Source organism: Melozone crissalis, unplaced genomic scaffold (genome assembly GCF_028551555.1).
Source record: "Melozone crissalis strain CALT ecotype California unplaced genomic scaffold, PUWL_Pcris_2 ptg000081l_1, whole genome shotgun sequence".
Classification (NCBI taxonomy): domain Eukaryota; kingdom Metazoa; phylum Chordata; class Aves; order Passeriformes; family Passerellidae; genus Melozone; species Melozone crissalis.
In genome coordinates, this window is record NW_026535858.1 from 8,149,777 (window position 1) to 8,166,614 (window position 16,838).

The window sequence follows — 16,838 nt, forward strand, 5'->3', positions numbered from 1 at the left end:
ATTGAGGATATTGGCCATCTGGTACATTGCATCTAACAGCCATCAATTTCCCCACAGGAGGATGCTGTAGATTATTATACCAAAGTTAGAAATGAACTTGAGGAAGAATATTCAAAAGAGGAACAAGCTGTTCATAATAACCCACTGGGAATGGCCTTTGTAACATTTCAAGAGAAATCCATGGCAACCTAGTAAGTTTTGTCCATTGTCTTGTTTGCTCTTTTTTTACTAAAATAGTACAAATGATCTCTTGTTTATGTCCCTTGTTTGCTTATGTTGGTTCTTCCTTTCTTCTTTTTCACCATTCTGTGGATTTGCTCTGCTTTGCTTTCTGGTAAGTTTTTCCATAAATGTGTTTTAGCCTCTATGCTTTGAATGAAGAAATTACCTAAAGGACTAAAAGGCTTGGGACATTTAATGGGCTAAAGAGCCTTTCTCTTCTGTGTGGGATCCAGTCCATCAGGGTAGGTTTTAGGAGGCCAGACTAATTGGTTCTTGAATATGAGTTACTGACAACTCCATTTCCTGCTGTGCAAATGGTCCAATTACCAAACTCTCAGAGTGGGTACAAATTACAGCCAGTTAAGTCATCTCAGCAGGTAGGCTCAGTGAGGGACCTGGACACAGGTGAGAGATACACAAATTCTGTAAATCTCTTACCTGCTGTTATAGATATATGCTTAGACCTAATAGCAGAAGTTGTTTTGTGCTTTTATTCAGTCATTTGCAGAGAAAAATATGTGTAGCCTCCCATGTTCTGTTGGCATTTTGTAAACATCTTTTGCTAACACAAAATGGGTAAAGGAAAGCAGGATAATATTTGTATTGCAACATAACACATCATGCTTTTTTCTGTTCTTAGCCTCTGTAGTTTAAATTGTCTGCATTTTTTTGCTATTCAAGTCATGTTAGAGAGACAGTTTTTGAGGCTGTTTTTCAAGGAAGTCCAGGATGTAGAATTTCTTGTAAGGATTTGGTATATCAGAGAAAGTTTTGCTCGCTACTCTTTCATTGAGTAGTGATTGTGTGATGAAATCTGCCTCCTCTTTTAATTTTGTAATGAAATAACATTTGGAGATGTGAAAATAAAAGAAGAAATAAGCATTGAAGTTCCTTCTGTAGCTACTGATGTGTTGTGTACAATTTTGATGGGATGGTCCCTGCTTGAACAAGTGTTCTGAGCTGCACTGCAGGCATCTCTGAGTTCAGCCATCAAGACCTGAAAATATTTTAGTTTGTTTAGCTTGGAATTAATGTGGTGGACTCCATTCCCTGGGAAATTAGATTAAATTATGTGTGAAGCTGAGGCTCCCATCAAATTAGAAAGTTACTTGGTGCCCTTAGGATGCTCTGCTCTGCAGAGCCCTGAAATAGGATGAGAGAAACAGGACACCAGAAGTGAGGTTCTGGGGGCTCAGGTGGTTGTAGAAGCTTTTAAATGATGGCTCAAACTTGCTCTGAATGTATTTTTAAAAATAACCTATCAAAGAATAATCAACTGTCTTAAATACTTGCTGCTGCAAGATGCTGGCAATCTGACATCACTGCTTGAATTCTGGTAAGGAAAAGGTCTGGAGGGGTTGAGGGTTGTGTTTGCTAGTTTGGTGTTTTTGTGTGTGGTTCTCTGTCTATGTTAAGACCACAACTGAGAAAAAAGCATGTTCACAGATTTTGGAATCACCCCATCTAAATATAATATATATTGTTTCTATGCTGCTGCAATAAAATAGTTTCTGAATGTGTTCATCACCCTTCTACTGCTGTCCTTTGAAAGATCTTTGATAGCATTTATTCTGGGCATGTTTAAATTTTTTCTTTAAATTTTCAATGTCAGTCAACTCATAATATTGGAAGATAGAATTAAGCACTGTGATTATTTTAGAAGTGGGTGAAAGAGGCTAATATTTTGAATTGTGAGGATAATAGCAGGCTAAAAATTCTTCTGAGAATTGGTACTCAAGGCAAAATTGGCTGTTTTTTATACTAGTGTAAAAGATTAGTCTGCAGTCTCATTTCATTAGTCTACTTTGATTTGAAGACAGCTGTATTATGTAAAGATGTGTTTAGGAAACTGTCTTTTATTTTTTCCAATGCTCTCAGGCTTTGATTTTTCAATTTTTTTTTAATATGACTCATTGCTGTTATTCATGTTGGTAGAAGCAGTAAACAGTTTAAACCATATACATATATAAGTTTTAAATAAAAGTTTTATTTCTAACAAAACAGATCTCAGGCCTGTGGTAGCAGCTGTTTAAATAATGGTCATAAATGCATAATATATTAGAGTGTTGTTTAAGCTCCATCTTGATCACAGGTTATTAAAATAAATTTAAAAACCCAAAATCCTTTATCACTATTCCCAGACTTTCTCATTACATATTTAGCATTTTCAGGTGTGAAAAAATGAAAAAATCTTCCTTTTCTTCCTCACAGCATCCTTAAGGACTTCAATGCCTGCAAATGTCAGAGCATTAAGTGTAAAGGAGAGCCCCAGCCATCACCCTACAGCAGGGAGCTGTGTGTATCCAGCTGGGAGGTTACATATGCTCCTTACCCTGAGAATATTTGTTGGTAAGATTCCTCTCTTACACCCATTTGTTGGTGAGAATTCAGAATAAGAATGGGCACAGGATAAACAGGGATGAGTGTGGGTTTTTTTAACCATAAACTAAAACTTTGTGGTGTTGGAATGTGGCTGATCTGCCTCTTTATTTTCATTACTGGTGTTCTTCATTGACCCTGGGGTCTTTGGATATTATTGGGGTAATGGACTAGAGTTTTCCACCCCAAAATTTTTAAGAAACCCAATCCTGTTTATATCTTTCCCTCAGTATTTCCTTTTTTTGAGTGCACATGTACTGTTAAGATCTGAGGGAAGCAACTTGGTTTTAGTGCTGAGTATCCTCAAAATATGTGTATATTTTTGAGTTGCCATGTGATGAGCATAACTTGGTCCACTCTGTAAACTCTGCTCTGTCTTCTTCCTGTTCTTTTCCTTTTCTCCCCCTCACCTTGAAGAAGAGGGACCCAGGGATGTGCCAAGAAGACTTGTCATAATCAGGGATGTCACTGAACCTCTGTATCCCTATTTTGTTTGTTCTGAATATTTGGCTTTGCCTGGTGCTCAAATCATTCCAGTCCTTTTGGCAACCATCTCAAATAACATTTAAGAACTTTACTTGTTTAAAATCTATAGTTGCTGTTTTAATATGGCAGGAAGAGATGCAGTGTTTGCAAATTTGAAATTTTATTTCAAACCAGTTTTTTTGGTAGGTTCTGCCTCTGATATGTATTATTTGAAATTTTAGTTCAAATCACAATTTTTTGGTAGGTTCTGCCTCTGATAGGTATTCCTGAAGAAATTGTGTCCTCTGTCTCTTCTTGTTCCATTTCTTTTTAGCACTTCCGTATTACTGAACAATGCAAGTGTTTCATCCCAAACCTTACCTAGATTAGATATTGTGTTTGTGTAATGAAAGATTGGATATGTTCTTCTGCAAGCACAATTTATGGCATCATTCAAGAGAATTTGCACAGTTCTCTTCATTTCTAACAGCAACTGGAACTTGTGTGGTGCTTTGTTATATAATTTTGAAAGCTCAGTTTAGAAAAAGCAGTGCCACCTGTTATTTGACAGATAGTGTATATATCTTTTTTTAACAGCAAATGCTTGCTCCTTGTTTTAATGCCCCTTTTATTTTTATTTCTTTCTCCAGGAAAAATCTTTCAGTGCGTGGATTTAAATGGTGGTTTAGATGGGCTTGCATTAATTTGCTTCTTTTTATTGTGCTGTTTTTTCTTACCACTCCTTCCATAATCATCTCAACCATGGACAAGTTCAATGTCACTAAACCCATTCACTACCTTAATGTGAGTATTGCCATATGTTTGGATATAGCTGTGGATCAGACCAAAATTTTGGTAAATTGTTTTTCCTTCAGTTGAAATTCCTACCTTACAGCTTCAGTTGAAATTCTCAGGAATTATGTAGCTGCTGATTAAAACCATAAGTTCATAATCCGTTGTTTAGCCCTCTTTTGTTCCTGGATAACAGTCTGAAGTCATTTTTATCTGAGGTTTTATATTATTATAACATGTTTATGTATATTTTTGGTAAAAATTTGTAGTCCAAACTTAAATAATTTTAAATGTTGTAATCAAAAATCTTTGCAAAAAATGGAATTTCAAATCCAACTTGTATTTTGATTTTTGTGATAAGGGGGAAATTCAGATTTTTAACTCTGAGGTAAAATGTTTTTGGTTTTTTTTGCTTACAGGATTCAAAGCAAGATGACATATATATCTGATCCTAGTTTGCTTGCAGTAAAGCAACTTGCAAGCTATTCTTTTGAAATGTTTCCCCAAGCTAGTGTAAACTACATAAAAATCACTTGTGAGATTGCACTCTCATGGAATTTAATTCCAAATCTCACTTGGGTTTTTTGGCTTGCATGCCAGTGCTAAGCACTCATTACTCAATTTAAGATTATCTGAATATAATTGTTTCACTTCATCCTGTTGTAATTTACAAAAAGCAAAATATTAGAATCTCTGTTCCACCATTAAAGTGTTTTTAATACTAATTCTTATTTCCTCCCCCTCTAGAATCCTGTCATCAGTCAGTTTTTCCCAACACTCTTGCTCTGGTCCTTCTCAGCTTTGTTACCAACAATTGTCTATTACTCAACTTTGCTGGAGTCTCACTGGACAAAGTAAGCAATTTTTCCCTCTGTTTTTACCTTATCAGCTGAACTACTGAGATAAATGAAGTGCTGATCTTTCACAGAGCTCTCAGATCTGCAGACCTCTCCTAGCAAGACCTTTCCTGTTCTTGTCGCTTTCTAGTGTTATAACCACACTTCAGGGTTTGGGTAATTTGTAACCCACACAGCAAATCTAATGTGACCACATGATTTGCTTGTGCTTTCCCCTGCTCCCCACCTCACTCCTCTTTGTGTTTTATCAGAAAAAAAATTGGATGAGCAGGCTCAGGAGGTGTAGCTTCAACAGGAGCATGGCAAGTGCCTCAAATCCCATAATTAATTTGCTCTCTGGGAAGATTGGCCATGTGGCTTGGATCCCCTCCAGGCTGACAACTTATAAAAAGGGCATGCATATTTTTGTTTGGCATGACAAAATGGTCTGGATGTAAGTCCTGCTTCACAGCTCAGGTCTGTTCGACATCAGTGGTGATCTGAGAAGATTTATAGGGCCAGAGGCCCAGCAGATGTGTTGGTGCAAGGTTTTCACTCTGAGCTGGGGCAACCCAGAGATGTCAAGCCCACTTGGAGAACTCAGCACAGCTTGGTTTGCAGTACCAGAATTGATGCCCTGTTTACCTACACACAGATAAAAGCATGGCACTTCAATCTCAACTCCACTCAGTCTTTATCCATAAATCTTGTTGACATTGTTTGTTTTTATTGTCTAAGGCAAATTTGGTGGTTTTGCTTTTGAATTTTTATACAATGCTTTTCTAAGACACCATTTCTAGAGTCTATTGTTTATTTGTCACAGTTGGATGCTTTTCATCATCTTTGTTTTGGTAGCTGTGCTGCACACATGAACTTTGTGCCCTTCTCCATCAGTTAAAATAATTTTCTGAAGTTACTAGAGATCACAGGTCTGATTTCAGTTACACTGATGGCTCTCACAGTGCCCAAGTGTTCCTACAATAAAACCCCTGTGGTTTTAAAGCCCTATCAGATGCCACCTCTAGGAGTCTGAAGTGTTCACAGAGCTCCACTTTTCTGGCAACAAGCTGTCACTGGATCCATGTTCCTGCTGCTCTAGTGGGGGATAGCATTTGTAGTGTCATGGTGTTCTCCAAGACTTGACACCTGACAGGGAGCTTGTCTAAGTGTCTGGTTTCTTGGCAGTGGTGCCTTTTTCTGAACTGCTTAATCCCTCCTGGCATGGCACTTGAAGAGCAGTTTCTTTCCAAGGTGTCTTTGGGTGAGAGACCAGCTGTGCTTGTACATTGTAGTCATTGTTTGTTTTTATACAAAGAAAAACTACTTGCAACACTTTTATACAAAAAAAATCTTCCTGGATTAACATTCAGTAAGATTTTTGTTGCCCAAGAAGGTACTGAAATTCTGCTTGGTCCATATTGGTGAATATCTCAGAGATGTTTGGTTTTTATCTGGTAGCAATGTGATATGGTAGGGGAAGATGGGAGACTGACAAGTCTGGCATTGTCCAGGAAAGATCCTTCATATGTGGCAGCTTTTTGTATGAGCTTCTCACTCAGTGCCCTTTTATGTTGATAGATCTGCAGAGAACAGAATAATGATGCATAAAGTCTACATTTTTTTGATCTTCATGGTATTGATTCTGCCTTCCCTTGGTCTGACCAGGTAAAGAATCATAGTTTATTGAGATAATGGCTGAGTGCTTTTATAATGAGACATTTTACTTGTGTTTTCTAGTTGTGAGGTATAGCCAACGTACCCCCACTCCCTCAGTGTGTGTTGTTAAGTTATCATTGCACATTAGGTTTCAATATTCATCTTACATCTGGGATCCTCAGAGCCCTTAACAGTTTCCAAAGCCTGGCTTTTCTTTTAACAAAGAGATTTAAGACCTTGTAAGATCAATGGCTAATTAAAAGTTTCCCATACTCACCTTTATAGCTGAGAGCCAAGTTTCCTGACTGTGTCTTATACTTCAGTTGTCCTTTTTTCCCACCTTTACAGTTTTTGACTGTTTCCCTGGATGACATGTATTTGTCCTCTCTGTATAATAATTGCTAAAAATTAATAATAAAACTTTAATATGAGGCAGATATTTTTGTTCTGTTTAATTTTGTACCTTTTTCCTTATTTCTTATATCTAACTGTGATAAAGCTGAAGTAGTGTTTAGATTACTTGCTTAAATTCTTTCTATGCTATACTAAATTCTTTCTATACTATCTTGACTTAAGCTGCTCAAAAAGAGAAGCATTTTTAAACAGAACTAAGGTGTGGGAGACTGAATTACATTCACCATCTTTCTTTCAGTCTGGATTTCTTTTTCCGCTGGCTCTTTGACAGAGAATCCTCTGATTCTGCAGTTAGGCTGGAGTAAGTATCAGCTAAATAATTTTCTCTCTTTGCTATTCCTGTGTAAAGAAATACTTAGGACTTAAGATATTTTTTTTTGCTTTTTAATGTCCTTGGTCAATGCTTATTAAAATTTGCTCAGGGTTGCTACTTTGAGATGATGTTGAGCTTCTGAATAAGGGGAGGAGACAATAAGGTTGGACATGAGAAAAAATTTCTTCACAGAAAGGATGATAAGATATTGGAATTGGAGGAGGATTGTTGCATATCATTGACAGTGGATCTTCTCAAGGATTACAGTGAGACCAAAGAGCTGCAGCAGTTCTCTTTCTGAAAAACATGTTTTTATACACATAAGATTGAAAATTTGCAGATATTGATTATTTTAAGTTCCTGTGCCTGGAGGGAAAGAATAGAATGCAATTATTAGGATATAGATTTCCAAATGCAGTTTCAAAATTGGTAACAGGAAGACAATTAGGAGTTACTAAATTAGGAGAGATAATTATTCTATTGCAGTCTTATCTCATCTTGTGTCAGGTTGCTGTTGCAGACATCAGATGATGCTCTTGTCTGCTCTCAGCCACCCATCAGGTGGCTGAGCAGATTATTCCTTATCTGAACTGCAACTCAGCCAGGCTCTTACATCCTCCCCTGGCTGCATTTGTAGTGTGCATTGTGCAGTGTTTTTTTACAGCAAGGTTATCAGAAGTTCTGCTGGCCCCTTCCTAACCTACACAGTGCTTATCCTTACCGTAAGAGATTTCCAAAGGCAATAAGGATGCATTGTACACCTCCAGTGTTTGCTTGCCTTCCTCCCAGCCAGTGTCTGGTGTCTTTCCTGGCAGATGTGTTTTCCTGCCTGACCAGGGAGCCTTCTTTGTGAACTATGTGATTGCCTCAGCCTTCGTGGGCAATGGGATGGAGCTGCTGCGCCTGCCGGGGCTCATCCTCTACACCATTCGCATGATCATGGCCAAGTCCACAGCAGAGAGGAAAAACATCAAACAGGTACTGGAGCCCCTCCTGAGCAGGAGGCATTTCAATGGCTGATCCTTGTCAGAAACACTGGCAGCACCCATCCTTCATACCATTAACTATCATCTCCTGACTTGTTTTGTTTTTTTTAGCCTTTGTTTCGCTTGTCCGCGGCAGGTTCATATTCCCTTCATTCACAGCACAGATAGCAGGGAGGGATTTATTCCAGTCAGAGATGGTCAAAAATCAAAATCCAGGCTCTTGAGTTTCAGGTATCAGTCTCTTCATAGCTCTAAGTCAGAGTTTTATGGTTTGGATTTTATAGAATAGTTCTGATTTTATCTTACAGTCTGAACTTCAGGGGTGTTTTTTTTGTTTAAAACTGTCTAGAGTTAGTTTCTTCTGTCAGCCATCAGGTGTGTACAACTTGCTTTAAACTGAACATACACCTAGCAAAATATATATTTTTGCCTATATTCCATTTTAAGAGGTGGACTTTCACTTCCAGGTGAAGTGTCATCCCATAGCTTGAAATTCCAGGTGTTACTATGGGAACTTAAGCCTGTATGTAGCTACCACAGTAAGGTGAAGGTACTGAGTCTGGCACAATTATTTTCTGCCTTGTGATTTTAAGGAGCTGCTTTTTGTAGATGCAGATTCTCTGAGAAATTACTTTAAGGCTAAGAAAGAAACAGCATCTTTTCTGTATGTCCAGGTAATAAAAACACAAAATACTTCCTCTAATTATATAATTTCTGCCTCTTAGGGAAATAACTGATCTCTCAGAATGAATAAGATAAAGTGAATTGTTGCTTTAGGGAATCTATTCTTAACTCCTGACACATTGATGGATGACTTGAGAGTTTTGGGTGTTTTGTTTTTGTTCCTAGCAACAGGCATTTGAATATGAATTTGGAGCAATGTATGCCTGGATGCTGTGTGTGTTCACTGTCATCATGGCCTACAGCATCACATGTCCCATCATTGTCCCTTTTGGTGAGTATTCCAGTGGGCACTGTGGGAGTGACATGGGGCATGTGGGAAGTTTGGAAGGCTCAGCTCAGTGTTCTTATTGCCATTCAAATGCTGATAATCCTTAGGACTTGGATCCAAGTTTCCTTCCCTTCTTGTGGAAGAACAGTGAAAAAGATGATGAATTACTTAGCTCTTGTACTGCTTTAGAAGTTGAAAATACATTTAATATCTATTAGATGTTTATTTTATTTCTCAAATTTGAGTGTACTGGCTTTGGTAGTTAGGGGTTTAGATCAGACATAAGTAGTACTAAATAATTTTATATAGTTGGTATTTTCATTTTCTAATCTGAAACTTTACAGAGCTAGATACAAGATAATTATCTAAATTAGATATTTTTCAGAACTGGTTTAATCAACAACGTTATTATTGGGAGAATGTGGCCAATTTTTCTGTAACAATGTAATTGATATTTACTTACATTTCATTTTGTGTGCAGTTGTAAATATCTGAATGTGCCACTGCATCCCAGAGCTGCTGCAATTCATAGCTGCCACAGCAGTTGCTGTTTGTTTGGATAAGGAATAGCTGACTTGAAATCCAGTCATCAATCTGGTGAGGGCTGAGAGGGAGATGTTGAGCCACTGTCATGCCTTCCTTACCAGCAGCAGTGCAAGGGGAGATGGGAAATCTTCCTTTCTGGCTTGGCCTCATGTGGCAGCACCTGGAAGGAGCTCTGGGCTCTCCCTGGGAGCACAAGAGGCACCACAGAGACAGAGAAGTGTGAGGAGAGGGGAGGGATGGAGACACAACAAGCTCAGCTGCTAAGCTTCAGGAGCAGGTGCTGTCCTGCAGCTGTACCCCTCTCATGTCTGGGCTGATCCACTCACTTGGTTAGTGCAGATCCCTTCACAGAGTTGCTGCTTTTTATCAAACCTCCAACAGCCTCTGCTTGGCTCTGCTGTTTTCCCTGCCAGGTTTGATCTACATCCTCCTGAAGCACATGGTGGACCGTCACAACCTCTACTATGCCTATCTCCCTGCCAAGCTGGAGAAGAAGATGCACTTTGCAGCTGTCAATCAGGCCCTGGCAGCTCCCATCCTCTGCCTTTTCTGGCTCTATTTTTACTCATTTGTGAGGCTGGGTAAGTGTGGTGGTGTCTGAGTCCCCAGGATGAGGGAAGAGATGAGAATCTTGACTCCATGTTTCAGAAGGCTGATTTATTATTTTATGATATATATTATATTAAAAGAAAATTATATACTAAAACTATATTAAAGAAAGAGAAAGGAGACATCAGAAGGGTAGAAAAGAAAGGAATTAATAATAAAATCTTGTGACTGCTCACAGCCTCAACACAGCTGGCTGTCATTGGTCATCAAGTAAAAACAATTCGCATGGTGGGTAAACAATTCTCCAAATCACATTCCAAAGCAGCAAAACATGGAGAAGCTGAAGCTTCCCAGCTTCTCAGGAGAAAAGATCCTGCAAAAGGATTTTTCAGAAAATATGTCTGTGGCAGGTGAGTATGAACCTGTTTCCACCTGGAAGCTGCTCCCAGCTCTCTTGCCAGCATCCCTGAATTAGATGTGAGCTCTCATAAAGCTTTCATAAGCTTTGTGGACTTTCCTATTTCCTTCCCTAAAGGGGGAGTCATGGTGATTTTCTGTGAACTACACAAGATTTGCACAAGAGCCCTTGATGGAGATGGCTGATACATTAAACTGTTAGCATGAGGCTCTGTGTTCCTTCATTTCACAGGAGATCATGCATTCCTTAAATCAGTATTCCTTAAAAGATCATGTATTCCTTAAATCAGTATTCCTTAAAAGATCATGTATTCCTTTAATCAAACATCTGGAATTGGCCAGTTGGGCTGTGAAGTGACAGACAGTAAAAATCATTACATAGAACAAAAATCTACTCAGAATTAGCTCTTTATAGTGAGATGAACACTGGCTTCACTACCTGCATTTGTGCAGCCTGGGCATAAGTTTAATTTGTCTGGTTTGTACAGCCATCTCTTAGGAAAAAATGCTAAAATGTTGGCTAATGGTAGTCCTTGTGTGTTCTACATCATCCATCATATTTTACATGGAAGACTGCAGTGAGATGGTGACTCTCTTCCCCACATTGGAGTTTAAAACCTCATGTTTTATATGTAATTTATCTTTAAAATACAAACATTCTGTGTTTTGCTTGTATTGGCAATGATTGCATTGGCTGTGCTGTACCAACAGCTTTGATGTCAGAAAAAGGTGGGCAACACCTTATGGGTTTTTATCCATGATACAGGAGAAAGCATTTGGCATGGAATGGAAATGTCAGTGATGCTGGAAGGGTTGGGTTCCCCTTCTTTAGAAGGAAACTCCTGATAGCTGACTGCATTGTGCCCTCATTACAGATGATTACATCTGCATTGTGTTTTTTAGCATTTTTGACCAGCAGTCAGAAAGGTGTTGTTGTTGACAGGCTGTCATCCAACTTTAGGGAGATGGAAAACTCCCTGTGGATGCACGTGGAGCTATTGCTTCAGGCTGTCCTTGGATTTGAATAGATGTTCCTGCATTACTTGTATGTTTGAGAGCTTGTTTTTTCCCTTGTTTTGAGAGCAGCTTTTGCAACCAGGAAGACCAATAAATCTGGTCCTCTAAATTACTAGGAGAATTTCTAGAGCATGCTTTAGAAAAATCAACTCCAAGCACTCAGCATCTGATGCACCTCTTTAATTGATAGGAAGGAAATCCTGGTGAAGTAAAAATTAAATCTTTATTATAATGTTTTCTGGTTCTGCATGGTAAAACCATCATTTGTCAGGGACCTTAAATAATGGAAAACACAGGCTGGATTAGCATGTTTGGCTTGGTCAGTGTAGAGGATCCTGTTTACAGGATGTTGTTCAGTGGTTTGTCAGTGCACAGTGCAGTCTGAGAGGTAGGAATTTGATACTTATATTTCATTTCCATTGATTTCATTGATGCTTCTTGTGCCAAAAAGAAGGAAGGAAGGAAAAGAGAGCTCTGCTTCCTTATCTGCAAAATAGATCAGTTTATGGTGTAAACCTTGATTGCTTGGTCATTGACTTTTGTGGTTGGCTTGATATGGGTGTTTCAGTCTGGCTGCAGAGTCCAATGACAATACTCTGGTTTCTCACACCTCATATATTAATATAAGGCTGGAAAAACTTCTCCCCCAATTCTCAGTCAGGATCAAAAACCACCTGACTGCACACAGAAGGTGAGAGGCTGTACTCAGTTTTTTCCTTCTCAGTGCCTGTATTCTTTCTCAGCTTTTACTCCATCCACCCATCCATCCATCCTATATCACTGTGCCTCTCTGCAGTTCAAGCCCCATCTCCTGGCACAGTCACTTGAATCCCATGTTCTCCAGAGCCGTTGGCAGGCAGTTCTGGGGACACAGTGCAAGGAAAACTGATGTGGGAGACTTTTCCTTCCCTAATCTCTGCTGTTTGCCTTGTGCTTTGCACCATACATTGGCTTTGGTGTAGACACACCTCACCACCTGATAAATACTGTGCTTATAAAAACAACCTCCTCTGAAGGACATTCCAGAATACCCCTAGGGAGGTTTTTTCACTTCCTTTTTTGGTTTGAACAGTGATGTGTTCGTAGGGCTTTTTTGGTTCTGTTTTTTGCATGTGTGTGGTGGTTTTCCCCTTGTGAACAGATCTGTGCAGGGCTTCCATAACCTGCTGAAGTGTAAAACTTCTCTATTCTGTGCCACTGCACATGCTGGGGTTACCACAAAAATGTCTGAGAGTTGGTGTTGCCTCTTTTGTCTGAAGAAGCTTGGAAACAGTTAGGGCTTGCAGTGATGTTTGCTTTTTCCTAATATTCCATTCAAGTCATCTTTACTGCAAAATGAGATTAATTTCTTTAGAATATTTCCCTAGTGACTCTGGAAAATAAGAAGTCACTGTAATCTTTAATACTTTTTCCATGCTAGGCACCCATGTCCTTTCCTATAGTTTATTACACTTTCCCTGAATTAAAACTTCCCTATCAGCCTAGTTCATATTTACTGTTCCTTCTCTTGATCTTTTTCCTTGGATTCTTCCCAGTTCTGCTCATATTTTATTGTAGACAAGACTATCCATTTTGTTGTAGACAAGACTATCTATTGTTTTGTATAGGTGCCAGAGACTTGTCTTTTTTTTCATTTTCCTCTCTTCCCATGTTCTTTGATACCATCCCACTTTCCAGCACTTGTATGCTGCAGTGCTATTGTTATCCCTCATATCTACATTTATTTTTCCTTCCAAATTGTGCTTATTTCCTGTTTTCTACATACAGTTTTATCTTGCTGTTGGTTTTTTTGTTTGTTTGTTTTGATCCTTTAAAGAAAATGGAATAATTTTATGTACCAAGACCATTTTGATTCTGCTCTTGCCTTACCTCCATCCCTTTGAGTTGATGGCAAACCATCCAATTTGGTGCCATCATCATAATTAATCTATGCAATTAATATTATATTTCACAGATCATTAATGAAAATACTTAAGAACTGGGTCCAGAATGGATGAATGAGGGAGGAGAATTACTCTGAGTCTTGTCTATCATTTAGGTATTACAGCAACATTTCTTGGCCCCTAGGAAAAGGGGGAGAACTTAGTGTATAATGACATTCTCTTGTTTGTGGCTGGAAATGGGCTGCCCATTCCTCTAAGAAAAAAAAAAATCCATGAAGCTTCTGAAAATGAGGAGGATAAATAAAGGCTTTTTTTGCTTTTGTTGGATTTTTCTGCTATGTGTTTTTTTATTTTATTCTTTGGATATTTTTCTAGGTTTTAAAGCACCTACAACAATGTTTACCTTGCTGGTTGTCAACATCACCATTGTTATTTGCTTGGCTTACACTTGTTTTGGCTGTTTCAAGTACCTGAGCCCACTGAATTATAGGGTAAGTGATGGATACCTGTCCTTTCAGCACCTCCCTGTGTGCCTGATGGAGCACCAGCTTTTCCTGGTGGGTTGTCCCTCCCTTCCTGCTGAGAGCCTGTAGTACAGGTGGGCTGCTTGGCAGAGTGGGAAATCTCTGTGTCTGCAGGAACTGAATTTGAGAGAAAAGAGTAGTACGGAAAAAGGATGCTGGGCTGCATCCCCAGCAGTGTGGGGAGGTTGAGGGAGGGGATTCTGCCCCTCTGCAGGGCTGCATCCAGCTCTGGGGTTCCAGCACAAGGAAGGACAGGGACCTCTTGGAGCAAATCCAGAGATTACAACCAAGATGACCAGAGGGATGGAGCACCTCTGCTATGGGGCCAGGCTGAGAGAATTGGGAATGTTCAACCTGGGCTGACCTAATTGCAACCTTCCAAAAAAAGGCTTTCCTTTCAGGGAGCCTACAAAAAAATGTAGAGAGAGACTTTTTACAAGAGAGGACAAGAGGGAATGGCTTTAAACTGACAGTAGGTTTAGGTTAGCTAAGTAAGAAATTCTTTGCTGTAAGGTTGCTGAGGCACTAACACAGGCTGCTCAGTGATGGTGAGGATGCCCCATCCCTGAAAGTGTTCAAGGCCAGGGTGGATGGAACTTGGAGCAACCTGGTCTAGTGGAAGGTGGTTTTGCCCATGGCAGGGGCTTGGAGCTCAATGATCTCTAAGGTCCCTTCTAAGCCAAACCTTTCTATGATTCTGTGTAGAAAGACTGGTGCAGAGAGTGCCAGAACTGCACTGAGGTCTGTCTGTGCAGGTTTTGGGTGCCCATGATGTGTGTGTTGTTTTCACTCACCAGTTTGATGTTCTCTCTCTCTCTCTCTCTCTTTCCCCACCTATTGCTGGTTACAGATTGAAGACACACAAGGTGAAAGAGGAAAGGACACAGATGTACCAACAGTCCCAACATCTTCTGTAAGAACCTAAGAGTTACTAATATTCCCTTACTTTTCCTAGAAAAGCCTAATTTCTCACCCTGCTTACCAAAGAGCTTGTGTAGCACTTATTATTCTGCATGGATTGTGGGATTTGCCACGTGCATGTGGGACCAGAGAGTTCTGCAGCTGGGCTCCTTGCTGCTCCCAGGTGATGTTCCAGAAGTACCTTTGGTTTTAGGAGCAGCTGAGACACTCTGCTTCCAGCAGCTCTGTGTGCTGTGTTCTGTGCCCTGCCCCAGACAGAGCCTCACATCTGGACAGCTGCCAATGCAGTTCTGAATGTTGTGACATGTGGCAGGTCTTGCTTGCCATGTCACTGAGAAGGATGTAGGACTGAGACAGGAGGAAAGGCCTTGGTGCCACAGTCAAGAGATGCAGGGGAGTGTTGCACCAGGAAGCCTCCAGCAGGGTGCAAAAGGCCTGAGGTGTTAAAGTGAAGAATGGCAAAAGGATGAAGAGAAGAGTGACAAGGGGAAAGTTCTCCTGAGTAGGAGAAGCTTTTGGCCTCTGTTTCCTTGCTTGTTGTTAAACTGTTATTTCCTGACTTTGACCTTTTCTAGCATGTCTGTAAAGCAGCAACACCTTGAGATAGAAGGAGATTTTGTGCCTTAAATGTGTGCAGATGTTCAGAGTCTTGCAGGACTGCCTCCAGCTATCCCATCTCACAGCACTGTGTTGGAGAGACCACTAAAAGCCCTCACTTGTGATTTCAGATGTACGTCCCGCAGGTTCTGCGTGCCCACCCCACCGAAAGGACCGTGCTGGCCCCCGCGGAGCAGCAGTCCTACGGCACCATGGACAACACCTCTTCCCAGGCAGAAGGGATCAGAAACTACAGCGCAGGACCTGCAGGGGTGGAGCAGGCACCGGGAGCGTCGCTCTGAGCTGTGTTGTGAGCACCAACACAAGGTGGAGCACTTGGCCCAGGTTTAGCTGAACTAATTCCCTGCCTCCTCCTCCTCCTCAGTATTCGGCGTTATTTATGTATTCCTGACTGCAGAAAAGGTACAGAAATAATTCATTGTGTGGTCTGCAGCTGTGCTGGGAGATTAAAAAGCAGATGCCTTGGGACTGATTGTTTTCCAGGCTGTCTACACACGTTGTGAAACAAATAAGTTGAACGTGGAGATGCTGATCCTCAGGGACTTCACTTCTGCTAGCTCACCACTTGCCTTATGAAGATAACTTATGCTGCATATAGATAACTGGTCACCAAAGCCAATGCAGCTATTACAGCTGTCATTTATTTATTCAAATAATTCTTCCCTTTTTAAAAAGCTCCAGAATTTATTATTTATAAACCTCTTGGGGTGTGTTAAATCCTGAGACAATGCCACTTCTGATGAAAATACTGTTTGTGTGGGTGCTGAGAATGGTGTGTGGGAGTCTCTCCTCTTTTCACCCAAAGTAGTCAGCATAGTTTTGATCATGTTACCTTTTTTTTCCTTGAAAGAGATGAGGGAATAACTGTGCACTTGGGTACTAAAAGTACCAAAGCAAAAAGACTGGTGTAAAGAAGGGAGTGATTTATCTGATACTGTTTTTATATATTTTTGGAGGGCATTTAGGTTCTTAGTTTCTGTTCACTATTTTTAAGGGCTTCCACAACGAAAGCTCACCTGCCAACAGTAAAGGATGTAAACATTTTATCTCTTTTAGTCTTGGGTTAAAATGACAGATCTCTGGGTTTTCTCTATCGTGCCAATTATATGAGTTGTAAGATACTAAGTTTTTAAATTATGTAGTAGGTGCTAATCTATTCTGAAGTGCAATGTGTCAAAGTGTAACTAATAATCACAGAGCAATAAAACACTGAGTTTAGAAAAATTTCAGGCTGTCTTGATTTATTTATTCTTTTCTCTGTGTGTTGAAACAGTCCTTTTGCTGGCTGCCTTACAGCATGGTCATGAACTCTTCATAAGAGCACTGCCACAAGCCTTAGGATGACAGA

General features: G+C 40.0%; 1 protein-coding gene across 1 annotated transcript in view; it reads left to right on the top strand.

Annotated features, from left to right (window-relative positions):
• The window catches only part of TMEM63A (transmembrane protein 63A), a 29,326-nt gene extending 13,162 nt beyond the window's left edge, over positions 1 to 16,164 (top strand). The window contains exons 12-23 of the mRNA XM_054290264.1: positions 58 to 191; positions 2,434 to 2,571; positions 3,717 to 3,870; positions 4,606 to 4,712; positions 6,273 to 6,359; positions 7,003 to 7,065; positions 7,893 to 8,055; positions 8,913 to 9,018; positions 9,975 to 10,142; positions 13,803 to 13,918; positions 14,802 to 14,864; positions 15,601 to 16,164. Coding sequence (XP_054146239.1) covers positions 58 to 191; positions 2,434 to 2,571; positions 3,717 to 3,870; positions 4,606 to 4,712; positions 6,273 to 6,359; positions 7,003 to 7,065; positions 7,893 to 8,055; positions 8,913 to 9,018; positions 9,975 to 10,142; positions 13,803 to 13,918; positions 14,802 to 14,864; positions 15,601 to 15,771 — 1,470 coding nt within the window. The 3' untranslated portion in view covers positions 15,772 to 16,164. The remainder of the gene's footprint in view (positions 1 to 57; positions 192 to 2,433; positions 2,572 to 3,716; positions 3,871 to 4,605; positions 4,713 to 6,272; positions 6,360 to 7,002; positions 7,066 to 7,892; positions 8,056 to 8,912; positions 9,019 to 9,974; positions 10,143 to 13,802; positions 13,919 to 14,801; positions 14,865 to 15,600) is intronic.
• Positions 16,165 to 16,838: the final 674 nt, after the last annotated feature.